General features: G+C 36.5%; 1 protein-coding gene across 1 annotated transcript in view; it reads right to left on the reverse strand.

Moving 5' to 3' along the window:
- The window catches only part of MBD2 (methyl-CpG binding domain protein 2), a 65,823-nt gene that overhangs the window by 30,787 nt on the left and 17,392 nt on the right, over nucleotides 1–17,644 (reverse strand). The window contains exon 3 of the mRNA XM_041739547.1: nucleotides 2,121–2,258. Within this exon, the coding sequence (XP_041595481.1) occupies nucleotides 2,121–2,258 (138 nt within the window). The remainder of the gene's footprint in view (nucleotides 1–2,120; nucleotides 2,259–17,644) is intronic.

The raw sequence follows: 17,644 nt of genomic DNA on the forward strand, positions 1-17,644 counted from the left end.
AAACAGCAAAAACTGTCAGGTGACATGAGGATAAAGGGGAAAACAGTTCAAACTTTTGGAGCGCTGACCTCCTAAATAATTTTAACACTTCCTGTCTATGCAAGCTAAAAGAAAGATAAAATCCTCAAAAGTTCTGGGTTAAAATGACATAAGATTTGGTGCATGTGGGGAGGGGAGGGATTTAGCTTTTCTGACATGCTCTTTTCATCTGAGAACAATGCCACAAACTTTAATAAAAGAATGAAAATGTAAAACGACTCAATGTATCAGTGAATAAGGAACAACTGATCTGATTATTTCAGCTTTAAAACTCTGTTACCACTGTTCTCTAGAGCCAGGTAAATACCCAGCAAATACAGTTAGTACAGTTGTTAAAATCCGTAACTGAACTTAGGTACAGAAAACAATTAAGTTACTGTTTAAATCACCATAATCTGCTACTCAATTGGCCTGTAAAATATGTGCGTTTATAGACTATATTGAGAATGATTTGGCAAAGAAAAGATGAGGATAAAATCCATCTACTACCTATTCTCAATAAGACAACTCCAGTTTCCAGTATGGAACTATTATTAGTAGTTATTCCACTTTATCTTTTGGGCTTTTTTGAGGCAAACTGTCTTACCCAATTACATGCTTTGAAAATTTCAACTGATAAAAATCTGTACAAGGAAATGATTTTAAAATCACCATAAAGCCAAAGGACGAGATGTTCAAGACTTTAGACAGTATCTAAGAGAGAATACAATCAGGGAATGGCTTTACCAAGGCGGGCAGAGGTCAGAATGGCGGAATTCCTTCCCTGTTGTAATGAATATACTAAAACCACCAGCGGTTTGGTGACTATTCCTGGGTACAGTAGTAAAACAGAAGGGGAAAGCCTGGTACAGAAAGCTGAATGGCCCAGAGAAAACCTAAGTGGTGACAAGAGCCTAAAGGCACATGCAGGTACGCATCTTTTATATTGGATGTGATACACTTACATGGCCCCTGTTGAATCTCTTGGGGACCAACAGTAAAGCAAGTTTAGAACTTCAAATCTTGAGACATCTATAGCAAGATGCTGATCCAATGTGGCTCCAAATATCTTCTGTTTTCCTGGCTCACCTGAAGAGGAAAAAACACTACAGAGGATGTGGGAACTGAATTTCTTTATGTAGTTTCTTCTAGAGCAACTGTCTGAAAGTTTTGGCCCAATCCTTTATGAAGTCTGGAGATGAGACACTTGAGGGACTAGTGAAAAACAAAATTCAAATGAAAAGGTGGAGTGAGGAATCTAAATGGGGAATACGAGAGCAAAAGATAACCGTCGTAGGTAAATCAGCATTTCTACTCTGTAAGTGGGAGGAGGCAGAGAAAGGAGAGAAAAAAATATGCACAGATGTTTCTCCCTCCACTCCCTCACCCCAATTGCTACTAAAAATTTCCGAAGTACCTAAACTTTTTGACCACAATTAGGGAGTGAATAAGCAAGGTTATTTGGAAAGGTAAGCATTTTGTCAAGTCTCCCTCCCCGGTCTATGTGACATTATTAAGCAGTAGGGAGGCCTCTCAGATAATACTTTTTTCTAAGAACAGATTCTGGTGTAATACAGCTTGAAGCAATAAGAAAGAGAAATATAAACTCAATTTCTGCAAAAATGGAAGTCACAGGACAATATACCATATTGACAAAGTTTATTTAATTCTGTTTTTCAAAAGGGGAGGGACGGCTTTCATATAATAAGAAATCAGAACAAAAAGTAGTTTCTATGTAATAGAAAATATTTTTAAACTAAGCAACACAACTGCATGCTTCATCCCCTCAGGAAATATTATCCCCTGGAAAGATAATCTTAAAAAAAAAAACAACTAAGATTAGCAAAAGCAAATCTGATGTACATTACCACACAAAAGCATAAAAATGTAGTCCATAATATTTAGATTCATTTTAGTAACTTTTTTCTTAAAACATTTTACCTAAATATTATATTATTCTCCAGCATTCATGTAATAGCCTAGAACATAAAACAATTTTCTTTCCAAATATTTTCCATTTTAACCAGTTTACTTGAACTATGTCTGGTAAAAATACCAGAATTTACTGACAAATAGGATTGGAGAACCAATTAGATCCTTACCTGACGTGGCTGCTCATTCATTCGTTGTGGGTCTGATTTCACTTTATTACTAGGATGATTTGTGACTTTGGTTACTGGTTGTTTGAAAATTGATGCGGTTTGTCTAATTGGCAATGTTGTATTCAAGTCTGGTTTACCCTGTGGATATAAGCATGTTTTCATTAATAGATATTACATATAAATATAATTTGGTGAATTTTTTATTAATTATCCATTACTTTTAAGTTTTTATTTAAATTCCAGTTAGTTAACATACAGTGTAGTGTTAGTTTCAGGTGTACAACACAGTGATTCAACATTTCCATACATTACCCAGTGCTCATCACTAGTGCACTGCTTCATCCCCATCATCTACTTAACCCATGCCCAAACCCCCTCCCCTCTGGTGACCATCAGTTCTCTCTATAATTAAAGAGTCTGTTTCTTGGTTTGTCTCTTTTTCCCCCTTTGATTTTTAAGTTTACTTATTTAAATAATCTCTACACCCAATGTGGGGCTCGAACTCACGACCGTGAGATCAAGAGTCACATGCTCCTCTGACTGAGCCAGGCAGGCACCTCCGTTTTGTTTCTTAAATTCCACATATGAGCAAAATCACATAGATGGAGCTAGAGATTATTATGCTAAGTGAAATAAGCCAGAGAAATACCATTATCCATTACTTTAAATCATATTATACCAAACTTCTCAATCTCAGTATTACAAATACTCGAAAGGACACTTTTAGCACTTCATTATACAAGACATACATGAAGTTTTCCTATCATAAAAAGCTTTATTTTTTTAATAAAAAGCTTTCTGTGTATTTTAAAATGTAAGGAAATTATCTATATGTAATTCATGATTAATTTGATTAGCAAGATATTCAGGACTTTTAAATGAATGAATTGTGCTTATGGGTAACACAAAAAGGAGCATTTTCAGAACAATCATCAGGACAGCAATCATCTCAACACTTGAGAATGGAGGAAAATATGGTATACTTGGCCTTTAAAATGTGAACAACCTGGTCAGCTATTAGGAGGCTAGGTTTACATAAAACCATATAAGTTAAACTTCACTCATATAAAAAGATAATTAGAAATGGAAGTTCTAAAAAATAGAACTCAATTTAGCAACAAACATATATTTTAATCAACCAGTAAATAAAATCTAAGATGTGTTCTAGTAAAGTCAAAATGTGGCAGAGTTACTATTAAGTTCATTTGCGATGGAGGAACAGAGGGGCAAGGAAAGAGAAGGAAAAAAAGAACAAAATGTGATTTAATCATTGTATATTTTGATTCTGGCAAAAATATATATACATAAACAGACATCTGTATCTGAAACAATATACATCTGGTATTTTTGATAAATACACTGGATAAATCTACAGGATATTCAATGAACTTTTTGTCTTTACAACTATCCCCAGATAAAAATTGTACTATCAACTTCCAGGCTCCAAAAGAATGGTTCTCAAACTTCAGCACACATCCCTACCACCCAGAGGATTTATTAAAACATGATTCCTGGGCCTCAACCCTAGAGATTCTGATTCAGGAGAGATGAGGTGAGGCCTGGGAATTTGCATTTCTATTAAGGTTGCACACGATGCTGATGCTACTGATCCAGGGACCACCTGGAGAACTACTACTCTACAACAAAGACTGCAAACTGGTTGCAGAAGAACCAAGTTTAACCCATAGGTGTAATTTGTTGTTTTTAGTGTATTAAAATGAGTGAACATCTACAAGATCTGGAGATTTCACATAAAATCCAGATTCTAGATTAAAAACTCAAAGATCTAGAAATACTGGACTTGATTTGGCCACAACAGGCCATAATTAATTAGTAATAGCTGCTCACAAGGGTTCCCCTTTAGCGAAATTCCTCAACAACTCAGTTTGCATTACCCGGCTAAGCCTGAGGTGTTGAGCTTATGACCTCTGCTTAAAGAATGTTATCAATGCAAGAAAGGTAAGCAACAGAATAAATCAAACTGACAACTAGCACAATCATGGTATTACTTGGACACATTATGTGTCCCCTCCCCACATCCCTTCTCTTCTGTATGTATTGGGCATGCTTGATGTTCCTTTATCTCACTCACTTTTCTCCGAATGTACGCGCTCACCTTTAGGAGATAGATTCATCTTGTTTGTTTGCTTTTCGTAATCTCTACACCTAAGATGGGGCTCAAACCCACAACCCCAAGATGAAGAACCATCTGCTCTTCCAACGGAGTCAGCCAAGAACCATATTCGCCTTAAATAAGACTAACAATATTTCTCAGGTATTTAGCTTCCTTATCTTTATAGATTTTCAAAAAATTTTGATTTAGAAGTGAGCAAATTTGACCGACAGGCTACAAAATAACCACTTAGGATGCCACTTTAAAGGTGTGAAACTTAAGAATGTGTATTTTTAAAAGCTCTCTTGGATGGGGCACCTGGGTCACTCAGTTGGCTAAGCATCTGACTGGATTTCTGCCGAGGTCATGATCTCAGGGTCCTGAGAATGAGCCGACAAAGGGTTCTGCGCTCAACAAGAAGTCTGTCTGCTTCTCTGCTTCTCTCTCCCTTTGCCCTTCCCCCAACTCACATATGCATGTGTGCTCTCTCTCAAATGAGTACGTAAATCTTAAAAAAAGAAAAAAAAAGCTCTCCTAATAATTCTGTGATGCACAGAAGGCTTGGACACCTCTGATTTATGACATCTAGACCATTCTGAGGCCCTAAGTGAAGCCATTCAAATTATAAAATGTTTATTATTCAATCCTAAAGAAGCTTACAGAGAACTTTTCCTGTCACTAGTTATGATTAGTATTATCACTAAATCATACTTTCTTTGGTTTTTAAATGTTTTCATTCTTTTTTTTTTTTTTTTTTAATTTATGACAGTCACAGAGAGAGAGAGAGAGGCAGAGACACAGGCAGAGGGAGAAGCAGGCTCCATGCACCGGAAGCCCCACGTGGGATTCGATCCCGGGTCTCCAGGATCGCGCCCTGGGCCAAAGGCAGGTGCCAAACCGCTGCGCCACCCAGGGATCCCCAATGTTTTCATTCTTAATAAAGAACAATATACTCTGCTGGTATTAACAAGATGGCATCAGTGGACACTGCCACTGTTTCTATAAGTCTCTAAGATTTTCATTGTTACAAAGGATGACTAGAGACAGTGGGGACTATTCTAAATGAATCCTGAATCTACAAAGACTGGAAGGAAGCATGAAACATATAAAACTACTGGTGCTATAACAGTAAGATTGCCTTTTTTTAATTAACTTATGTTTTTGGTGCGATAAGTAAAAATTAGAAGAAAAAGCTGGCTTAAAATATTCAAAATACACAATTCCCACTGTCTGAGACAGTGCATTCCTCGGTGGAATGGAGTAAGAGATTATTTTGACTTTCCTTGTTTTCTCCTTTTAACTAACTTGAAAGCTCTGAAGAGAGAATTTTTTTACTAATTAATTTTGTATTCCAAAACAGTGGCATGTAATCTGAAAAACTGGCCTAACTGGTTCTCCCAGAAACTGTCACAAAAACACTAAATTGTATTAGCACTCTCACCTGAGGAGTGCCATTGTGCCCAGTTGTGTCTGAGTCCTTGTAAATAACTATCAATCCTCCATAAACTTAGAAGTCATAAAGCAAACACTTTTTTAATGGGCAAGATTAAAACTATTCCTATAGTTGTAATCTTCCCTTTCAGTGTAAGAAAAAGTAAAGCAGAAGTTTCTTATATCACACAATTAAAATGGCAAACACACACATTCTAATATTAGAAAGAAAAAGTTTCCAACCTTGATAAATCTTCTCGGTATACAGGCTATCCCTCAAATCAAAATTTAATGTATTTTATAATAATGGGTATATTAGGCTGGAAGTACTCAACTCAATTTTTGAGACTCTTCTACCCCATTAGGTGCTGGGAGGAATACAAAAATAAATCTTTAAATTAAAAAAAAAGACATTTATTTCATCTCTTTCCAATAAATATCTGAGGTGGATCTATGTATACTCAGAATGAATATGCAATAAAAAAAATCAATTTTTAAAACAGAGAATCAGTGACAGGGAGAAAACATATTTCCTTTTGAAAATATTAATAGTGATCAATACTAGAGCTGAGCATCAAAAGTGGAGCTGAAATTTCTAGAAGCCTGGGTGAAAAGAGAAGCATTAAATCATGCAGGTATTAGGTCAGAGAAGAGGAAACATACCAATTAATAAGGAAAACAAAGTGTCCTGCTATTAAATCTAGAAAAAAATTAAAGACACTGACATACAACAAATATTAAGCAAATTTCAAATGCTTTTTCGTTTTCAGTGACCTTCCTTAAAAGCCAAGAACATATAAAGGAAATTTAGAGAAGGTGATTTATAAAGGGACTAAACACCGGTGTGGTCTAATTATCATGTACCTTTCAGTTGACCTAAGTTGACTAAGGCAAGAAATGAGGATAATTAAAGAGGTAGACGAAGAGCATATGTCATAAACAAGTGATTTTCAAACATTTCTGCACTCTTAGCAGCTAAAAAACTTTTGAAAATATGTATACCTCACCTACAAGCTGACATCAAACTTTAATTGCAAAAAATGCACTTACGAGTTTAAATACTGACACTTTGATAATAAACATACCACTTAGAGATGTATCAAACAGAACCTAAATATACCCACCATCAATATACCCACTTACACATGAACAAAATCTTCAACTGTTACATTTTATTTCCTTTTCTCTTTGAATACTTCCATTCCCAAAGTTATTTCCTATTTTTAAACTTGAAAACCTTTAATTGATCATTTATAGATGACGACATGATTTTTTTTTAAACCTTTTGTGACCACAATGATTTTTTAAAAAAATAAATTTCTGGTTTACTACATCAGTAGTATGTAACTGCCCCCAAATAGTAAATTACATATTAATAAATGAAATAAAAATTAGACATATTAAAGGAGAGAGTTTTTAATTCAAAATTAACTTCATGGGCTTGGATGAGTATCACTAGCTGCTAGAATGGGTCCAGATTTAGTACCAATTCTGTTCCTATTCTTCATTTTTTATAGATGGAACACCAAGAAATCTTGTTCACATAAATGAGTAAATAGAATGAGTTTTGTCAGTCTTTCAATTTCTTTTGAGTTATATGTCAAAATTTACATAGTGAACCATCAAAATTTTTTAATAATCGACATCTACATTAAGTTCTCTATAAATTTTAGATAATTATATTGGCAGAAAGACTTGACTATTATCAAGTAATCATTTTCTTAGCATCAATACCAGTGTTTCAAATTATTCCTTTACTAGATCTCAAACATTTTGCACAATGGTAATAAGGCAGACAAAAAAGTGTGCTCTTCTGTAAAACGGGAACTGAGGGAAAAAGAACCTGTACCTCCATCTCAGGTGCATGCTCACATCAACTGCAAGAAAGAGTATACATGAAAGTTAAGGATACAGTAATACTCCTTTAAAATCATCCTTATTGTATACTATGTACGGTTATAAACAGCAGGAATTTAATTTTTTATTCTAAGTGTCACTTTTCCCAGCCTGGCTTTGAAATAAAGCTGAGTAACAGTTCGGAACTGTACATATTCTATGACAAGAGTCAAAAGGAGCCATTTTTATTTTTAAAATTCCTGCAAATTTTGCAGTTTATTTTAAAAATTAGCCATTTGATTTAGTGTAAAAATGTTGCCCTACCTACCCAAATGCTCAAATAAAACGGATACTTTCAAGTATCATTTTAATTCTTTGTCTTCCCATATAGTACATACCCCCACAAGAGATATTCATGCCCCAATCTGAGAAGCAGATTGGGACTTTATTTTTCTAAGGTCACTTTCCTCATCTGTAAATGAGGATAACAATAACCACTTGTAAGATTCTTACAGAGATCAAACAAGATAATGCATGTGTGATTTTTCTGCCTAATGCAGCTTTTGATCACTGAACAAATCCTGAACAAATTTGCCTACTGTGTGCCAGGCACATGCTGGGGATACGGTCATCATCAAAACACAAAAGTCCTTGCCTCTGAGCTTACATTCTGGGGGTAGAAGAAAGACAACAATTAACGTTAACAGGTGTGTATTTTATAGTCATGTTAGCATGTAAATTCTGAATAAATAGCTATTTCTATCATGAGCATTAACATGTTTTTGAGCATGCTATTGAAATTTAGGAACTTAAACCTATTAAGCTTTTCCAGGAGGAAAGCCATCCCCTGGTCCACAGAGAGGGGAGACTAAGTGGCCTCTTCACAGCAAACCAATATTATTGTCAAAAAATAATTTCAGGTTTGCTCTAGAATATGTACAGTAGCCTATAGTTAAGGCCTTTTCACAAAATCAAAAACCAACAATGTAAAAAGTGCTTGACAATCTTTCAGATTTTTAAAAAATTGAGGTAAAATTCACACACCATAAAATTCACCATTTTTAAGCAAAACTCAATGTTTTTTTAGTATATTCACAAAGTTGTACAAACTCCATAGGCTTTCACAAAAAAGTAAAGAAAAATATCTGAGATTTTTTATTTTGTACTGAAAATCCACTTAGTGGAATATCCTAAGTGAGAAACGAGATATTTTTTCTTTAAGATCAATGGGATAGGGGATCCCTGGGTGGCGCAGCGGTTTGGCGCCTGCCTTTGGCCCAGGGCGCGATCCTGGAGACCCGGGATGGAATCCCACATCGGGCTCCCGGTGCATGGAGCCTGCTTCTCCCTCTGCCTATGTCTCTGCCTCTCTCTCTCTCTGTGACTATCATAAATAAATTTAAAAAATTAAAAAATTAAAAAAAAATTAAAAAAAAATAAAAAGATCAATGGGATATTTAAAAAAAATTAAAAAAAACAGGTGACTACACATTGAGCTCATTACAAAAGACTTGTAGTTAAATGAAGAGATGGAGGATTAAAATTCATCATTGAACACAAGTTTTGAAAAGTTCTACTTCAAAAATAACTTCTTGCAGCTTTAGTGAGTAGAGGGTCATTAAAGGACTTATGGCAAAACATGGGAATGGGAGTTTCAACCCAGTACTTAAGAACAGCCCTACTCAAATTAAGACAGCTACTATGTGGAACTCATCATCGCCCTTTAGATCTGGTTAGCACTAGCTGTGTACACATCCTTGGGAGAGTTGTGGAAATAGTCACACAAATTATTTTCTATAGGTTTCTTTTGCTGACCTACAGTCTACAATGTCAGGGAACTCTTCAGGACCCTATATAATAGTGAAATAGGCCTCGAATGTCAACAAAAACCTAGGCATCCAAAAGAAGTCTTGCCAAAGCCATAGCATAGGCAACTGTGTCTCCAAATCTATCTTATTAGCATGAAAGCCAATCCCAACCCTCTCAAAAGGGCCTATCTTTCATACTTGGATAAATTTAAAGCACTAACTTCTAATGATGAAAGTATCATACTGAACAGATTATTCTCATCAGCAAGCCTTTTTGCCAACATGTAAAGTTTTTCTGTTTACTTTTTGGTCCCCCTTAGCGATCTTTGTCCAATCAATATCTAAATACAGATGATCCCTGAACAATGGTGTAGGAGTTAGGGGCACCTAAATGTCTCACAGTCAAAAATCCACATATAATTTTGATTCCCCAAAAACTTAATAGCCTACTGTGACTGGAGGCCTTACAGTTAACATAAACAGCTGATTAATACATATTTTTAGTTTGTATGTGCTATATACTGTATTCTTACAAATAAGCTAGAAAAAAGAAAATGTTAAAAAATCATAAGAAAATACATTTACAGTATTGCACTGTATTTATCAAAAGAAATCTGCATATAAGTAGACCTGAGCATTTCAAACCTGTGTTGAAGGATCAACTGTATCTGCTGTCAAATTAGCCAAAAGAGTAGAATGGTGTTGTTAGCTAATAACTTTTCCTCACTTGTTAGCTTTATCAAGTATGTTTCTGCATATGAAAAAATTAGAAGTACTTGGGCAAAATACTAAAGGGTTCTGAGATGAGAGTCCTTTGCTTTTATCCTTTCTTCCTTTATTGATTCATTAAACAAGCACGTCACCATCATTCCTGCCTCGATAAATACAACAGCCTCCGAAACTGGCACCCAACTTCCACTTCTGGACCTCTACAAGATATTCTCCGCACATCGGCCAAAGAGATCCTATTGCTCCTTACATGGAGTCTGAAAACAGCATCCCATACCACTCCTTGTTCTGGCTTGACAAGCCTTGTGATTAGGTTTGTCTACAGCCTTGACCTCACCTAGACCCCTCTCCCACTCACTAAACTCCAGCCACTGTGGCCTTCACTGCCCTTACAGGCAAAATGTATCCTGTCATAGTGATCTTGCACTGGCTAGCTATTCCCTTTACGTGGCGTGCTTTTTCCCTGTGGTTTTTGTACAGCTCACTCTGTCATTCATGTCAGCCAAAAAAATCACCCTCTTGGAGAGACTGATTGCTCAACCTAAACAGCCACCCAATCAGTCTCAATCACCCTTACTTAATTCACTGTACCACATTTAATATTTATACTGTGTATTAGTTTGTCATGCCACTAGAATTAAAGTTCCATAAGCACAGAAACTTCCTTTACTATATTCCCAGGGCCTGCAATAACACCTGAGCACAGAATATGCTAAAAAATTTCTGTGGGATAAATGGATGCATAAAATGTCTACTACACATAAAATCTTGTTATACAGACCCTACCCTTCAATAGTCTCATTTTCTGCTTTAAACTTACAGGTGCTACATAGATGGAAAGTAGAATTCATTGCAGTCTACAATATCCATCTCGAAACTATTAGGTAAAGAATAGAGTCATCTTTATTATCTGTCTTGAGATTATCAACATAAGAGAAGCAGTCCCAAGACTTACTCCATTTATTACTATTCAACGAATACTTATAGGTATCTGACCAGGGTCTTCCTCTGAGTCACAAAGACAGCCCACAGCCAGGACCATAATATTTTAACTGTGTACTCTGTTCTAACAATTATCAAAATTAATACCACTGCACATCACATTCCTATCTCAGTAGTAACCAAATAGTTAAGTCCCTCCAATCCTACATTATCACCCATCACTCATCCCCATAATATTCTTTACATCCACTCAACTACCCCATTGTTCAGTGGCTTTCAAACTTTTTTGAACCATCCCATCCCCAATCCTTACACTGTAACTCCTGATGACTGACCAAACTTTCCTACGTCCTCAATATTTTCTCTGAATATTCTCTGCAGCTCCTGCACTTAGTGACTTGGCCATCCCTTGAAGATACTATCTCCCCTCAAAATGTTCTCTCAAATGAAGCTTTTTCTCTTTTCTCTTTCCATCCCTCCCTTCCCACTTCCCCTTTCTCCTTATCACTCTCAACTACATATCTAAAAACCAAGAGATGGTAGTTTTCTCCTTTCTTCCATTTTTCTCAAATAATTTCTCCATTTTTGATCCTTCAAAAACACTTCTTTGAAACTCATGTCTGGCTGTACTCATGTCTTCCTCTCCTCCCTTCCTCCTTCATTCACTAGACTTTAGTTTCCCTTACAGTCTTCCTTTCCATCCCAACTCCTGTCCTCATTCTGGGAGACCTCAATATTCATATGGATAAATCACCCAACATCCTGAGTCCTTTCACCTAATCGTCTGCCCACCTTCACTCACCTAACATTATAGCCACAGGCTTGTCAACACTAGTAACTACGTCATCTCCAGTATCTCAATCAAGCATCCAGCTCTCCAATTCCTACTTCCTATCCTTGCAGCTCACTTTCTCAGAACTGCCCTCTGCACTTCTTTCACCCCAGCTGATATCTCTTATTCATTGACTGTCCTATTTTCTCACTCTGCCTTAACCCCTTTCACATTCCTCCCTATCCAGTACAGGTTCTATGTCCATCATTATAATGCAAATGTGCTTAACTTTCTTGACCTCTGTGGTTTCTCCATTTGAGCTACAGACCCCATTCTTCTTAAATTTTTCAAAGTCGTCTAACTTGGGAGACTGTCTAAATCAGCATCTCTTTCACCTACCATGCAGTGATTCTCTTCTCTATCAAAAAAAAAATGTACTGAATGACTTGTCCACGCTAATTTTATCTCTCACTCACTTTCAATCCCAACCAATCTGGCTTCTGTTACCAATGGAAACCAAGGTTATTAATTAGTTTCGTGTTGCCAAATTCATGGAAGTTTCTCAGTCGTCCTCCACTCAACCCTTCGATGGCATCAATACAACTAACCAGTCTTCTTTTTGAAGCAGTCCCCTCTCCCTTGTCTTTCCTACCTTACTGGCTGTTCCTTATCAATCCACTTTGCTGATTCTTTCTACTCTAACCTAGTTCTAATTATTGAATATTTTCAGAGCTTGGTTCTGGATCCTATTGCCTGGGTAATCTCCTTTGGTCCCATTACTTAGACTACTACCTATGTGATGACTTTCCAGTTGAGATCTCTCAATTAGCACACTAACTGCATACAATACATATCCATTTGGATGTTTAATAAGCAACTCAACCTCTTGCTTATTCAAAACTTATTTTATCCATCCATATAAACTCTCCTAAGGTTGACCTCAGTGAACGGTAACCAAATCTACCACCCACTCATCTAAAAACTAAGGTCTTGGGACACCTGGGTGGCTCAAGTGGTTGAGCATCTGCCTTTCAGCTTAGGGCATGATCCCAGGGTCTTAGGATTGAATCCCACATCAGGCTCCCCATGCCTCTGCCTATGTCTCTTTCTGCCTCTCTGTCTCTCATGAATAATTTTTTTTTTAATTTAAAAAAATAAAAAACTAAGGTCTCACATTTAAGTCTTCTCTTTTCTGTCATCTTCCCCCACCCAATCAATAGCAAATCATGTAAATTCTACATTCAAAACAGATCAAGAAACTGCCCACCTCTCTCCACCGCACGTCCAGACCATCACCATTTATTAGCACACTACTATAGGTACTTGCTGCTCACTTCCACTTTTGTCTGTGTCATTTCAAATTAACAGAAACTAGACTCAACAGTGGCCCACACTTAAGGGAGATGCCAACAATCCCTTATAAGGACTCCAAGGCCTAGAAATACTAGTTTATCACCTGTGATCTGCTCACTCTCCCTCTCCACCCTAATTATATCCACTAGAGAGATACAAGAAGACACTCCATTCAACAAGTACTTAATACACTGATAAAGAGGACACCAGCAAGCACCCTTGGAAAATATCTTAGTTACTTTCTCTATAAGCCAAGAATGTTGGTAAAAGGAATGAGATCACTATTTTCAGTGTGGATGGAAAGAGTCTAGGAAGAATCCAAAGGGCAGTTTGGATACAGCACATAGTGTGCACTATCAGGAGCTTGTAATCAGAATTGATCCTACCACAGAGTTCATTAGTACTGGTTAGTACAAGCTCCCAAGGACAGAAATAAGTCAGCCCACTAAGATACTATCTTCAATAATTGAAAAATCCCTAATTTGTTCAACAAAGGCCTAATTTGAGCTACAGCAAGTAAGTGGGTCCCTCATATCTTGCCAAGGCCTTGCTTCCTCTCCTGCTTCTAAACTGTGGTTATTAGCTTTCTCAGCTATATTTTCCTTTGAGAATTTGATAAAAATAATAGACTCTCTCCTCAGAAAAAAAGCATAACAGAAACTACTGCATTCAGTTCAAAGGTTCCTAGAGGCCTTCTGAAGAATGTACTCTCAGGCTGGACACCGGGCTGACATCTCTATTGGTTCTCTATTGGCCTCTTTCATCCATTAAAGGAAAAAATAATAATGATAATGTTCTTTAGTAATGCATTCTCTTCTAAATACTGTCCTTTCTCCTCCCTCTCTCATTTAAGCTCTGTAAGACTAGACTAACCATTTTTATGGGGAGAGAGGTAAAAATGCACATATATGTACATGTTGTAAATGCACAGAAGCTCTGGAAGGACAAAAAAAAAAAAAAAAAAGATTAACAATAATTTCCTCTCGGGAAGAGGACCTTAACAGAGAGGCTGGAGAGGGAGGGAGGCTTTTTTATTGAATATACTTTGACCCTGTGTACAAATTACCTAATCAAATAGTAACAAATCAAAATTTTAAAACTTTTAAACAAGCAGGCTACATTTTGCTTCTAATTTCTCATTTCCCAGAAACTTTTCAGCATTCTAAATAAGACTTCTGGTTCCTCAAAATTGGTTATGAAAGGTCACCAGATGCCTTCTAATTTGGAAATCCAACAGATACTACAAAGTCCTTAGCCTCCTTGATCTTGCCATGTCACTTAACAAAAGTTTTCTTTCTTAGGTTTTTAGTACAATACATTTTCTTGATTCTATTACCTTTCTAGAAGAAGTTCCTTCTTACTCCCCACAAGACTAATTTATTTCATTTATTCACTACCAACAATGTGACAAGATACTTTTCTCCTATTTGCCCCTTTGTTAGGCAATCCTAACAGTTATGACAAACCACAATGAAAGGACTTCTCAAAGCATGACCTGGGAGTTCCTGGGGGAGCAAAAGATCCTTTCAGAACTCCAAGAAACAAAACTATTTTAACTCGGTCTTCCTCACTTCATCCCCAAACTTGTTCTTCCTCCCCTAGTCTTTATTGACCTTCACCTCAAGTGACTCAAGCCAGAACTGCAGCAGGCATGAACACTTCTGCCTCTCTAAAATCATCAGCACTTATCTACTAATTTCTCAATTGAATCTCACACCTTTCCATAACTCCTGCTATAGCATTAGTTGCCATCATTGCTTTTCTAGACTACAACAGCCCAACCACTATCCCTAATTCTAGTTTCATCTTCTCCCAAATCCATTCTTCATACTGCACCCATTCTGTATCTAATAGCCAACCTGATTCCTACCACCAAAACCACCACCACCTATTCACTTAAGTTCTCAAACTGCAGAAATTGCCCCCAAGACATACTAGCTCTCTACAGGAATTTTTATTACTTTGTTGAGGATAATTAAAATGATCACATTTTAGATCATTTGGTTACATACCTAGGTCACAGACACATAGAATCCAAGGCTGTGTTTATAAAATCACAATAGCATACCATACCATAAACCAAAGTAATTCATGAGAAATGAATAATGGCAGACTTTTAAAATTGATTCAAGACAATAGGATGCTCTTTATCTCCAAATGTATCCAATCTGTGTGAATAGAGAAATGTGATGAAAGAACTGAGTCTTTCCAAGGTATTAGTAGCACTGACAAGCCAACCTAAAAAGTAACTTATCCCATGCCATATTATTGTGAGCATTTTATAAAATACATACACTACATTAATGTTAGAGAACTTAGATATTATGAGTTTTGTAGCTTTAATTTATGTTTAGTGTTGTTAAGGACTAGGACAAGGAATTCAGTTTAATGTTTACAAATCTGAAACACTGAAACAATAGGAATTGCTGGCAACAAAAACAAACTAGCAGAGTTCCCAAAACATAGTTTGAACTCAGAATCACTATACTTTTTTATCCAATCCTAGTCTTTCCAATTACATTTTTTAAAGAAACTTACCTTTTTAAGAAATTAGCTTCATTTTTAAAATGTTGAGGATCATATCTTTGAAACCTTGGAACATCTCCCCTCTTTAAAAGATCAAAGCCTGCATGAATGCCTAAATATTTAGCTCTCGGGGCACGGGGTGGCTCAGTGGTTGAGCGTCTGCCTTTGCTTCAGATCATGATCCTTAGGTCCCAGGATCGAGTCCCACATCAGGCGGGAGCCTGCCTCTCTCTTTGTGCCTCTCATGAATGAATCAATTAAAAAAAAAAAAAATTTTAGCTCTCAAAGCAAAGGTTTTGTCTTATTTACATATTGAGAGGCATAGCTCTCAATGCTGAATACGGTAGCCACTAGAAATATGGGGCTATTTAAACTTTAATTAAATAAAACTAAAAATCAAGTGATTCAGTCTCACTAGCCACATTCCAATTACTCACCAGCCAGACACAGGTGGCTGCTGGCTAAAACATTTCTATCACTATGTAACTAATAACTTCTCCCTTTGAGTAAGTTTTAAGAAAGCTGCTCATTACTTCAAACTTGGTGACTTCCAAATCTTTGTCTAGTCTTTTTCCATTAACCTAATGGAGTATCTTCAGTAACCTACTTGAAAATACTTTATCAGTTAGAAAGATGGAGGTAGCAACTAGAAATAATTATGGTAGTAGCAAATCAGTAAGGTACAGTATAATCAAGAATGGATCAGATTTTCAGGGTAAGGTTAAGACTGAGACAAGCAGCAATAGGTACTGTAAACAGCAAATATTAATCAAAAGACAAAGCCCACTCCACTGTACCTGCTCATTCTAAAATAATTACCACTTTGCAAAGATCTTCAAAAGATATTTTCTCAACCGTACCTGAAATATTACATGCCCAGTAAACTCACTTTTGATATAGAACATGTATTAAGGTCTCATTATAATCAGTCATTATAAACTACAATTTAACCTGTTTCAAAGTTTATTTTTGTTAATTACATTTCAAATTCCTTCAAGGGTTTTTAAAAACCTCAAAAACAACACAATCAATAATGCACTTCACCCAAGTTTATAACTATACAGCAAAACTAGCTAACATTCCTTTTACTAATGGAGTGTTCTCCATACTACATTATTTTTTTAAAAGATAGAATACATAATTAGCCACGAATACACGTTCTGCTTTATAGAGATATTAAATGTTGACATTACTCCAAGAGAGCTTATTTTTAAAACTGCAAAATTCCATTTTTGTGATTGGTTCATTAAACTAAAATCAACTGCAAATATAAGACTAGGGCCCCTCCCCCCCCAAAAAAAATTCAGATAAACTTCAGAAAACAATGACAATGAAAGGCACTTTCAAAATAACGTGTGGAATATTAATTTATTCAATAAATACTTATGGCCACTATAAAATTCTGGAATGAGGTGGATATTAATGCAAATAAATACGAAGCAAACATTTACTAAGTACCTACCGTGTGCTAGCTTTTACACTACCTATACAGAAAAAAACAAAACAAAACAAAACAAACCAGACACAGTCCTTGCCCTCGTGGAGCTCACAGTCTAGTTGCAGCAGACAAACAGTAACAGGTACAAGGGCAAAGCACTAGGGAGGCATTATGGAAGGAGGGACTGGTTCTGCCTGGAGAACGCAGGGGCAGGCTTCCCAGAGGTGGAGACAATGGAGCTGGGCCTTGGATGAGGAGCTCACCAGGTGGAGGGGAAGGGGGGAAGCGCATTCCAAGCAGAGGAAACAGCACATGAGCAAGCAGAATCTTGAAAGCACATGCCATGGTGCAGGACGACGGGCGGTCCAGCGCAGCTAGAGCATAAAGGTGCACACGAACTAAAGAGACGAATTAGTTTTTGGTTTTTAGTGAATCATAACTATCAGGAATATATCTTCATATTATACTTAGTGTAGTTTAACTCTGACACTGACAACAATAAGGCAGTTTGAAAGCATTCCATTCATTTCATAAATATTTGAGCCTTTTGGATAGGTACCCAGCATTGTGGTTAGA

The sequence above is a fragment of the Vulpes lagopus genome, chromosome 24 (genome assembly GCF_018345385.1).
Source record: "Vulpes lagopus strain Blue_001 chromosome 24, ASM1834538v1, whole genome shotgun sequence".
NCBI lineage: Eukaryota > Metazoa > Chordata > Mammalia > Carnivora > Canidae > Vulpes > Vulpes lagopus.